Source organism: Cynoglossus semilaevis, chromosome 17 (genome assembly GCF_000523025.1).
Source record: "Cynoglossus semilaevis isolate Cse_v1.0 chromosome 17, Cse_v1.0, whole genome shotgun sequence".
Classification (NCBI taxonomy): Eukaryota; Metazoa; Chordata; class Actinopteri; order Pleuronectiformes; family Cynoglossidae; genus Cynoglossus; species Cynoglossus semilaevis.
In genome coordinates this window covers 11,558,989-11,571,247 of record NC_024323.1, presented here as the reverse complement: position 1 = coordinate 11,571,247, position 12,259 = coordinate 11,558,989, and the positions used below count along the sequence as shown (strand labels likewise).

Here is a 12,259-nt window from a genome sequence, read left to right as displayed (position 1 = left end):
GAAGTGGATTGTGGGCCAGAGGTTGGAGACCCCTGCTGTCGACCTCTGTCTGTTGTCGTCTGTGGTTTCTGAACGTCCACTTGTGTATTTGTTCATTAGTCTTTACTGTTGAATTCTTTTCAAAGTCAGGTGAGGGCGCTGTTACGTCTCATTGGTCTTGGGTTTAATTGGTGCCTTGAAGTCGACTGTCCTCACATATACATGACAAAAACCACTTCACACACCCTCACACACACACTCACACACTCACACACTCACACACACTCACACTCGGCCCCTGACTCCTGTTGACATCAAAGGTCTTCACTGTAACATTAAGAGTCAGAACAAAGACTTCCTCCTTCCTCCTCATTGGCCATTCAAACTCCATGTAGAAAAACCAGGAATTGAACCAGCGACCCGTCTCCTGCTGGAAGGCAGGAGCACAACACACTTTTCTCACACACCTCAACAAACAAACGGACCCACGGACCCTGGTTTCATCATGAACGTGTGACTGTGAGGTCGAAGCAGACGCCGGGAATTAGAGAGCGGTCGTTTTATCAGCTTTGTCTGAGTCACAGTCGCAGCCTCTCAAATTAAGTGAATGAAAACATAAATTGAAATGATTTTGCCACCGACACAGTCCTCCATTAATGCAGCAGACGCTCACATCGACTGGCGGCGGGATTTGTTTATAATGTGATATGAGATGATTATCACCGTGGAGGAGCCTCTAATTCCCAAATAATATGGGAATGTGATGTTTGTATTAGCAGATAACGCTGTGTTTACACATTTAATTTCTATATTATAACAAAATGGATTTTTTTTTGTTTCGTTTTTGTTGAAAAACAAAAGTAATTTTCAGCCACGCAAAAACCTTGTGCTGTCATGTTGACGTTTAGTTATCTGTTGTTCTGTTTTTGTTTTAATAAAATTCAGTCAGGGGGAGGAATTAGCATCGAATTAAGGCACAATTACGCTAAACTTTTTGAAGTCACAATTAAAATCAACACAAAGGAGAATTTTAATTAGCCCAAATATCAATTTTTATAAGATCTGAGGCAAGTAAAGTGACGTGATGTCATCACATGACAGTTAAAAAAAAGATAAAGCTAAGTTGTTGTTTTTTTAAAAAAAAACCCTAATGATCCAAATATTAAGAAAACATTAGTTTAGTATCAGACGACAGCAGCAGTTAGCACGGAGCTATCTAAAAAGCTAACTAACATTTCTGTGTTTGATGCTTCTTCCGTTGACCACCGGGGCATTTCTCCACTTTGTTTTTCATCACATTTTTGTTCTAAATTGTTTGACAGCATTTCTCCACTTTGTTTATTTTTCCCTCACATTTTTGTTCTAAATTGTTTGACAGAGATCTGAAGCTGGACAACGTGATGCTGGACTGTGAAGGTCACATCAAGATCGCAGACTTTGGCATGTGTAAAGAGAACATGAACGACGGCGTCACCACCAAGACTTTCTGTGGAACTCCTGACTACATCGCTCCGGAGGTGACGTGTGTGTGTGTATGTGTGTGTGTGTGTGTATTGTTGAAGTCTGCTGTCATGATGACGTAACGTCTTCTGTTCCAGATCATAGCCTACCAACCCTATGGTAAATCCGTGGACTGGTGGGCCTTTGGTGTGTTGCTGTATGAGATGCTGGCTGGACAGGTTGGTGGTTGGGTGTGTTGGTGTGTGTGCGTTTGTTTACAAATGTGGTTGAACGCCCCGTTCTCAGGGTTGTTTTTGAACATATTAATATTCTCGCTAACAGGGATTTAATGTTCCTTTAATGGTTTGAGACTAGATTTGAGGCTAAGGGTCAGAGGACGGGCTACAAGTCACACAGTGACTTTTGGTGGAAACTTATTTCCCAGAATTCAGCTGTCAACAGGTGAGGGCGGGGCCAGTCCACCAGTCCATCTCAGGGCCACATATAGAAGTCGTTCACGCTCACATTCACACCTGAGGTCGACCTACTGTACTCCCCTAATGAAGATGTTTTTGGGTTAAAAAACCCACGAAACTTCACACAGAAAGAGCCACAAGGGACGGAAAAAATTAAAGGAACAAATCTTTACACACAGAATGTTATATCTTCAACCATTTCCATTGATTCTAACAGAGAGAGAGAGAGAGAGACACTCCCCTAGAGTTGGCCATCTCTCTTTCTCTCGGCAGCTTTTTCTTTTATCTGAATGTACAAAATATAAAGGAGAAAAAAATCACAGTGTTTAAATTTGACACCATGTCATGAAAGGTTAACCATTAAATGATGTCCCATAATGAGTTTTCCTCTCAGGACATTAATAATTGTTCAGAGTGAATGTGCTGCCTCGATCAGGGTGGATGTGTTTTTCAACAAGCTCAAAGAAAGATTCCCCTAAAACATCACCCCCCCCCCCCCCTCTTTTTTTTTTCTCCAGCCTCCGTTTGACGGGGAGGACGAGGACGAGTTATTTCAGTCCATCATGGAGCATCACGTCTCCTACCCTAAGTCGATGTCTAAGGAGGCGGTGGCCATCTGTAAAGGGGTGAGTGTGAACAAACAGAGCAAAAAGAAACGCACAGTCACAGAGTGTGTGTGTGTGTGTGTGTGTGTGTGTGTCAATAAACAGTGAGTCCGTGTGTACACAGCTCCACTGTGATTCATCATCATGCAGGAAGAGACTGGCTGCAGAACATCACTGCTGCTGATGTCACTGCTGCTGCTGATGTTACTGCTGCTGCTGCTGCTGCTGCTGCTGATGCTGCTGATGTCGCTGCTGCTGCTGATGTCACTGCTGCTGCTGCTGCTGCTGTCACACAGTCGTAGTTGTATTACAGTCGGTGTGTGTGTGTTTAAACTGCACTTCTGTGGCTTATTTTTATTTTTTAGAATTCCTCTGACCTCCTTCCTGTTGGATCAGATTTGTATAGTATTTATTGGAGTTCACGAAAAAGTCAAACAAATTGTGTTGTTGTTTCCAGAGCCCTGAGGTGCACACACACACACACTCACACACACACACACACACTCGCACACCTACACACACACATACACAGTTTGTGTGTGTAATTAAGAGATGAAGTTGAAGAGATTTAAGATGTAAAACATTAAGTTTTAATTTCTGTCCCAAGTTTGAAGAAAACTGCCTTTAGAGAAAAGTTGACAAAATATTTACTGAACAGTCTTACTCACACACTCACACACTCACACACACACACACACACACTCACACACGTACGTGTGCTGTGTTATGTATTAGTGATGATTACTAGCTTGTAGTGCTACAGCAGTAAATATTCAGTGGAGCATGAAAGCTCCGTTCCATCCTCCCCCGCAGCTCACACTGTGCCCGGGCTAACATGGTGTGTGTGTGTGTTTGTCAGAATGTGTGTGTGTGTGTGCGCTTGAATACTATATGCCTTCATTTTAAACCCTACAAGATAATTCCATTTTTGAAACAGAAAAAAAAAAAACACACGACGTCAGGTTCATTTTTCAGTTCTTCTTGACGGCACCGTTTCTCAACACGAGGGTCATGTGACTGACACAGTCATGGAGCTGCCTGTTGTCCAGTATAAAACACGACGTTACACACGTTATTTACATTTTTATTTGTTGAATTTTTATGACCGATGTTTTTTATAAAATCAAGCCTTTTCTTGTCGTCGTCAAAGGTTTTTTTTTTTTCAAGAAAGGAAGTTTCTTGAAGTAAAAAGAAACTTGTTAGTTTCCTCCTGTTAAAAATACTTATAATTAATTCAAACCTCATTTCACAAAGTGATAACACTGTACCTGTGAAGTACTGTTCGTGCAGCAGCATCAGTGAAAGACGGGATAAAAGACATTATTTTAAAACTTTTATCGAAGAACTTTCACTTGACCTTTAACCTTCTGACACGTGTCCCGTTTGTGTGTGTGTGTGTGTGTGTTTGTGTGTGTTCACCGGAGTTGACTGATCCACGGAGACTGTTATTTGAAGGTTCAATGTAATGAGTTGTGACTGCTGCCGCCGCGGGGGGAGCCACGCCCACCTGCACACTCACACTGACGTCAGCCGTCGTGATGAGGTTCTTTAAGGTTGACAGACATTATGAGCCGCCCTTAATTATGCCTGAGGTAAATCACCGGAGTAAAAGAGAGCAAACAAAAAGCAGCTATTTGTCTGCAGCAGCAGGAGGAGGAGGAGGAGGAGGAGGAGGAGGAGGTCAGCGGATCATTTGTTCTAGCGGGAGAGTCATTTAAGGTGACAGATGGATGGTTGAAGGGAGAAGTGGTGTAAAGTGAGGAGAAAAGGTAGCGCTAGCAGTGAAAACTCTGGGTTTATAAAGTGAGATGAATGAGGATGATGAGTGGGAGGGCCCAGGGAAAACAGACAGGGATGAATGAGATGAAAATTTAATGATTCTGGAGGGGAAATTTGGGGCGTTGCACCGGCAGCTCACTGCTAAGTGTAGTGTGGACACGGAGCTGCTTAGTCTGGATAAATGTTACCAGTCCAGACAATACACATCATTAAAGAGTGATCGTTCAATTAGGGCCGTCAACCGGTAAAACAAAAAAAAAAATATGCAAATGATTCCACGCTCTGTAAATAATGAATCCAGATGAATGGTGAGGTGGAGCAGATGATGATGATGAAGGTGAGGAAGAGGGAGAGACAGAAGAGACAATGTGGAGAGGAGGAAAAGGAAAGCTTTTGACTGGTAAACTTTTGTGTGAATGTTGAAGGATGATTTTTCATCTCAGACGTCGTGAACCGTGACTTTGTCTCAGGCAGGATGGAACTGAAGCCTTTAATGCTGAGATTAAAATGCTTTTTTTTGTGCCTTCTTTTTTTGAAATTTTTCAGTCTATATATATTTATAAGTTGAATTTTTCAGTCTATATATATTTATAAGACTATATGTATGTAAGTGTTCTGAAGGTTGATGCCGTAGGTAGACCACCGTCAGCCCCGAATGATGAAGAGCAACATCAGGAAACCACAAAACAAGAAATGTTTGCGTTGGAATTTAAACAGAAATGTGTGTGAACCCTGATGAAGACCTGAACTTGTCCCTGCTCTGTCTGTCCAGCTGATGACAAAACATCCGGCCAAACGTCTCGGCTGCGGTCCAGAGGGAGAGAGAGACATCAGGGAGCACAGCTTCTTCCGCTACATGGACTGGGAGAAACTGGAGAACAAGGAGGTGCAGCCACCGTTCAAACCCAGAGCCGTAAGTTCAAACCCCTCCACCCTCCACCACCCTCCACCCACAGCAGAGACCAGGAGGTTACTTTCTGTGTCGCGGGTTAAGTTCCCGGCGCAGGTGTTGCTCAGATGCCCTGACTTCCTGTACAGTCAAGTTGTCCTTCATTCTAACCTCCTCTGTTTTCCTACAACTCCTCTCTTTGTCACCTTCGTCATCTCTCCACTTTCTTTGTGACGTTCTCTGTCTCTTTCTCCTCCTCTGAGCTGAACAATGACCACAGGTAAGTCAGGACGTGGTGATGATAATCTGGCTGAGAGCGAGAGCTGATGTTGACGATGGCAAAAGTGACTTAACGTAACAATGACACACACACAACGTCAACATTTGAATCATTTAAAAAAAAAAAATCATAGATCGTATGTAAGGAATGGACGTTGCTATGGTTGTATATGTGATGTCAGAGAGCTGGAAATGGAACGCTAAGATTATTTGCAGCATTTTTGCGATTTATTTTTACATTTCAACCCCAGACCAGTGTCAGCCAGTGAACCTGCTCCATATTTGTCATGTGATGTTACCGGATGTCACTGTGAGCAACATAGCATAGCATTTTACTTGTGGTCGACAGAGCTGCAGGTCAATAACCACATGCTGCGTGACCAAAGTTAGACATGCTTTAGCAGTTACCTTAGCTAGCTAACAGTTAGCTGCTGCTGCTACTTCTTTTTCTTGATTTAACAGAATGTTTGTAGATGATCACATCCAATAGTTATCAAATAAAGTATTTACTACAGCGTGTGATGGATGTGATTGACAGGTAGGTCTGTCCAATGAGAGCTCAGACGCTGGTTACAGGTCAAAGCTGTCAAGTTTGTTGTCCATTTCTTATACACAGTCTATGGTCTGACCAAATAAACAGTCATCACACACACACACACACACACACACACACTCAGAGTACGACTGCAGTTCACACTCACACAGCCTGAGGTCACACCACTGCTTTAGGGATCCTTCTGACTCCAGCTGTTTTTGCCTGCAGGGCTTTAGCCTCCATACATGTTTATGATGTGTGTGTGAATGTGTGTGTGTGTGGGGATTAGTTTTTGCTCACAAACAGGATGTGTGATGAGTATTAAACCTAGTTTTTTTTTCTTCTGCTGCTGCAGTCTGCCTGTAGCCACTAACAGATGTTGTCTGTTTACCTTGCATGGATTTTTGGGATTAGTTTTTGCATTTGAAAAACTCTCTTTGATGTGTTCTGGCTGCAGTGACATCACACTTGTTTCTAAAGCCTAATACCTCCGTCTACAGACTTGTAAGAGGTGGCGTTTTTTGGAAGTTTTTTTTTTTTTTTTGAAGGCTCTTTATCTTCTTGTCGTAGTGACAGGTTTTTTTCACTTTAATCACAAGTTAGTTTTGAAATGGTTTCTAATTATGGTCTGGTTGTGACGTTTAACGTCAAATTGACTGACTGTGTCTGACCAGCTGTGTCTGACCGGCTGTGTCTGACCGGCTGTGTCTGACCGGCTGAGTTACTGACTGACTTGTTTTTACTTTGAACAAAGTGTTCATACACTGTCACTAACCACCATCCTTCATATTGTTTCCGTTCAACTACGACCAGTCCGTGTTTTCGTTCTTCTTTTTCTGTGTCACGTCTCGACTAACTAAAAAATGTTCATACACCGTCACCAACCACCATCCTTCATATTGTTTCCGTTCAACTATGACCAGTCCGTGTTTTCGTTCTTCTTTTTCTGTGTCACGTCTCGACTAAGTTCTTTTTCCTTTCTGTGTTCACTCTTTGTCAGGTCTTCGTCTTTGTTATTTGCATGATGTGAAGTTGATCTCAAATAAAGCCTGACTGGAGTGCACTACACAACATAAACCTCTACCTGGGACAGGATGTAGTCAGCGTTTCAGCACCAACACATTTTTTATCCTTCTTTCATTCGCCTCACTTCATTTTATTTCACTTTTGTTAGTCAGTGATTCCCACAATGGTCGAACTTTCCCCAAAGTAGCTGATTGGCCCCGGTGAGTTTCTCATCTGGCATATTTATTCCAGACGTTTGAGGCGCCTCTTAATTTCCCGGGGTCCTTTGAGTTACAGAGATTTAATGAGTTTGTGGGTTTCCTCTGGGGAACCTTGTCATAGGACATTGAATCCTTGTTGTGTTAATTAAAGCTAAGCAGAGCGGTGTAGATGAAGGGAGAGCGAACGGCTCGGCCTCCAGCCCCCAGGGGGCAGCGTGTCTGAAAAAAAAAGTAGTTTTGAAGTTAATAACTTGTTGTATGTGCTTAGACCAGGGCGTGTCTCGGGGGGGGGGTTTATGTACAGTATATATAACATGGATCAAATGGTCGCAGAGAGGAGATTAAACGATTATGACGGTTGTTGCCTGAAGTGAGTAGAAAAGAGGATGGAACGGCTGAAATGAACAGTCGTTAACAGAAATCAGTAATTAAATAATTATGAAACAATTTTGGAAACTGATTTAAAACTTACATATTGTGTAAAAAAACAAACAAAAAAAAACATTGAGTCAGAAAGTTCTAAGTCGCTCTGTTACCTTCAGTTTATTCACATATTTCAACCCTGGTTAATGAACAATTTTGAAATCAGAGCAAACGACGACATTTCTACCAAAACTTGAAGAAACTTTGCAGCGTTTTTCCACCTATTTCCGCTCAGTTTGTGTGATTTATTTTTATCAGAACCACCGCGGGTCCATCAGCGACAGCATATAATTAACCCCCAATTAACCCACACTCACGCTGCCATCATCACCGTGGCCTCCAGTCTTCTCTGGACTAACTATCTACACATTCTAATTAAACCAAACCATAAAAGCTCAGATTTATTCATGGCTCAGATTTATTGTGGGGATATTTTTTACAGTGAAATGTACCGTCCACACACACACACACACACACACACACAGTAGTGCACTGTCCCAGTGGGTTTTTTTTGAGACTTAAATTGTTTTGTTCTTTTTGAAAAGAAAGAAAAAAAAAAGTTGAATATGTTTCAAATATTTGAAATGGAGAGATGAAAAGACGAGGGTTTGGTTTGTGCTCTCCTTAAAGTGATATTTTCACATCACTTAGAAGGTGATCACACGTTCCCTCCAGCCAATCAGCAGACACCAGCTGAGTCCTGGTATTTGAAACTATGTTCAAGTGATGTCATCTCCCCCCCTGGTTCAACCCCCCCCCCCCGTCCTTTCTAACAGTGTGGACGAGAGGCCGAGAACTTTGACCGTTTTTTCACACGTCACCCGCCGGTGCTGACGCCTCCCGATGAGGAAGTGATTCAGAACCTGGACCAGGACGAATTCCAGGGATTCTCCTTTATCAACCAGGAGTTTCCAGGAAACGTTGCGTCTCCCGATGCTGTGGAGCAGGCTTGATTTTAGCTCAGACACACAATAGGAAGACACAACAACAACAACACACTCATGACTGTGACTGCTCAAACACAGGTTTTGTGTAGTTTAGATTTACCAAACCTTAAACTGGAAAACTTAAAAAAAAAACAGCATTAACTAACATTAATGAGTTCAAATTTGAAATTTGTTTGGATTGGAATGAACAGTGACTAAAAATGTGATGGAATGTTTTGAATTAAAAAAAAATACAACTAAATATATACATCTGTGCTATCGACATATTAGATGTTAATTCCTTACCAGAATCCTTAACGTAAAGTCACTGCAGTTTCTTTGGGACGGAACTGCATCTGAATTTGTAAATTACGATTTGGTTTTGCAAAAAAAATGTTCCTTATCAGAAACGTAAAGTCACTGCAGTTTCTTTGGGACGAAACTGCATCTGAATTTGTAAATCACGATTTGGTTTTGCAAAAAAAAAAAAATATATATATATATTAGAAAATCCCATTTGGGGAATCAAACCTTTGTTCCTGGCGTTGCCCACAGGTTAATGTCCACTGTTTACATTCTGTCAGCGTTTTCAGTCAGGAAGTTGTCTTTATATATCCTTAAAATATGACGTTCTCATCAATTTGATGTTCAAGTAAAAAAAAAAATGAAGCTCTTTCAGACAATTTTTATTCAGATTTTCCCTTTAAGGTCATATGTTTGCTCGTTTATTCTTCCCCATGGGTGGGGTTTGGTGTTCCCAGTCAGACGTTGTACAGAACAAACAGCCAATCTCACCTATATGTGTATAAATATACAGAAATACATGTATAATGTACAAATACAGTATACACACATGCATGCAGATAAATGCTATCTATATATAAAGTATATAGTAGAAAGCCATGTGCTCATTGAAAAAAAAATTGTTGTTAGAATCGAATCTGTTAGATTAATTTTTTTTATTATTGAAAAAAGACAAACTCAAAAGCATGAATTTAGTTGATAAAATAGACAGTCGAACTAAACAAAAAAAAACTTAATTTATTTAAGTGAATACTTAATATTGACTGGTGAGAGTTCCTCCATCACAGATGAAAATAGTTTTTAGCTAAAGTTGTTCCACTGAGGTTTTATGCAGATAATTCTAATAACAATAATCACATGATAAACCGATGTATATTTTTGTGTATGTCCTATAACCTGAACTCTTGACATCCTGTGTTCAAAAACAACAAACAAACACAAGATTAACAATAATTAATGCTACAAATATCTAATGGTTTTCCATGACATTTCCTGCAGCCGTGACTGTGGCTCCGTGACGTAGTTGTAAATATTCTTAGTCTGATATTTTAACACAGTATTTACACATTGATGTGTTTTTACATAGGCATGAATCAAATGCAAGGACGTTTCGTCAGCTCCGAGGTTCTATGTTTGCGTGCGTGTGCAGATGTTTTAGACATTTTATCGTCTTTTGTTTGAATTTATTATTGTGATGAATGCTTTAAAACAGTCCTACCGTGTGTGAGAGACCAAAAAAAACTAGTTGATCACTAATTAATAACTGTGGATCAACCATTGGATCGAACATCGAATCAAGAGTTTTTTTACATCTGCAGCTTTAGTTTCAAATCTCATTGAAGTTCATAAAAAAACGTCCGTTTTCATTCAATAGGAAAAGAACTGAAATTATAAATCAGTGACATTTCCCTGCTGTGGCTCCAAAAGAAATCAAATCTGAAATTGCGTCGCTGTGGCTCCCCCTCGCTATAGCTTTAGGCCTCCCAACGGGGCTCGCCCCCCACACTGGGAACCGCTGCTCTACTGTAGGCCAGGAGTGATTTACTGTGAAACTTCAGGTGTAGAGTTTTTGGATTCTGTTTTTTTTTTTTTTCCAGAAGCCGTTAAGCATGAGTAATATGAGTTTGCAGCCCGAGAACCGCTGGTTCCATCAGCACTGCCGTGGTCACAGGTCCTGGTGTGGAGAGGCTTCTGCACCAGGACGTCGCGTCGTCTGTGTTTTGGTTTTTCAAACAGTAATCTCAGCATCACAGAGAGAGAGCGATGCGTTCAGGGTCAACCTCAGAGGTTACCGCTGCGTTAACACAACTTTTAACTCACGTACACAGACGGTCTTTTCTTGGTTCATGATGTCGTCTGGTGTGAAAGAACGGCTGTAAACGACGTCAGAAAACCCAACTCTTTAAGACCATTTTCATTTATTTATTCATAAAGTTTTATATTCCAGGTCTCGTCCCGCAGCCTTCAGTGACGTTCTACCAAAATGTATTCAGTGCATAACAATTGCTTTTGCTCAAATGATGGCGTAATTTAATTTGAGCCCCTCGCCCTGAATATTTCATGCCTTTTAAGTCAGATAAAACAAGGTTAAATGGATAATATGGCCGCCGCGTTCCTCAGTAGTGGAATTCAAACTTGGGCTTCTTTGATTGATTAGTTCCGTGTGATCGTGCTGGTGGACTGGAACTGATGCTCTCATCAGGGCTCACATCAAACCCATGTCCTGGGCACGATCACCATGAGCTGTGGATGGGATTATACTGGACTGTATGTACATATATCAATATATATTAGGGCTGGCTGTCAACCTGAACACAGGGTGTGGATGAATTACTGTGAATTAAGACGTCCAGTTGACTGGTTTATTTGATTAATTTTCAGTTAAGGTTTCAGTTTGGTGTCTTTGTTTTTACATTTTGACCTTCTGTGTCTGGATCTGCTGCTGTGCTGCTGGAATTTTGATTTCCATGAGGGAATTTCCATAAGGAATTTATAATCTAATCCGATTAATCGTGATTGATCAGGATATATTCACATTCCTTAACGTTGAAAATTCTCACCTGAAGTTTACAAGTGCATGCTGCGTTTAGAGACTTAGGTATTTGAAGCTCGAGACTCTTTGGTGAAATTGAAATCTCTTTCCTGCAAATGTGTGTCGACTGTGGAAACTAAACACTTTAATTTTGACAGCCCTAATATAAATATGTGTTATCTCCGTCGCCAGGTGTAAAGTGTTAGCTTACTGAGAAGACGAGCTCTCGCTTCTGAACACGTCCACACGTGGAAATAGGGTTAGTACTGTTAGTACTTCTTAGTACTGTTAGTACTGTTAGTACTGTTAGTACTGTTAGTACTTCTTAGTACTGTTAGTACTGTTAGTACTGTTAGTACCGTTAGTACTGTTAGTACCGTTAGTACTGTTAGTACTGTTAGTACTGTTAGTACCGTTAGTACTTCTTAGTGTTTTCACGTTTTAGTCACAGTTTCAAGTATTGGAGCCTGTTGTTTTTGTCGGAGCTCAAAAACCGCTGCGTGTTTGATGTCCCCCCCCCAACCCCCCCACCTCTCCAACATTTATTATAACATGACACAAATATATGATGATTAACATATAAGCTACGTGCTATTATTAGCGTTATATAAAACACCGTCAGTCCGTGTGTGTTCGTCGTCACTCCTGCTTAAACATGTGCATGGGAACTGTGTGTTTGTTTCTTATTGAGGATTTATATACATTTAACATATTACGGCGCTGATGCTCTAACAGTGTGATCGATGCAACCGCATTATGTGTTGGAATATATTTAAAAGAGAGAGAGAGAAAAAAAAGCTTTTGTTCTCGAAATTGATTTTAAAAAAAGACGGACGTAGCTGAAATAAAAAAAATTTGGAAATATA

The 12,259-nt window shown here is 40.9% G+C and overlaps 1 protein-coding gene and 1 long non-coding RNA gene across 2 annotated transcripts in view; both read left to right on the top strand.

The window, feature by feature from the left end:
- Positions 1-8,699, top strand: part of prkcbb (protein kinase C, beta b) — a 46,362-nt gene extending 37,663 nt beyond the window's left edge. The window contains exons 14-18 of the mRNA XM_008330122.3: positions 1,358-1,496; positions 1,578-1,658; positions 2,414-2,521; positions 5,052-5,192; positions 8,408-8,699. Of these exons, the coding sequence (XP_008328344.1) occupies positions 1,358-1,496; positions 1,578-1,658; positions 2,414-2,521; positions 5,052-5,192; positions 8,408-8,584 (646 nt within the window). The 3' untranslated portion in view covers positions 8,585-8,699. The remainder of the gene's footprint in view (positions 1-1,357; positions 1,497-1,577; positions 1,659-2,413; positions 2,522-5,051; positions 5,193-8,407) is intronic.
- Positions 8,700-8,955: 256 nt separating this feature from the next.
- Positions 8,956-12,259, top strand: LOC112488388 (uncharacterized). The gene is made up of 2 exons (XR_003052396.1): positions 8,956-9,633; positions 9,685-12,259. It is a non-coding gene; the product is annotated as an uncharacterized LOC112488388 (long non-coding RNA).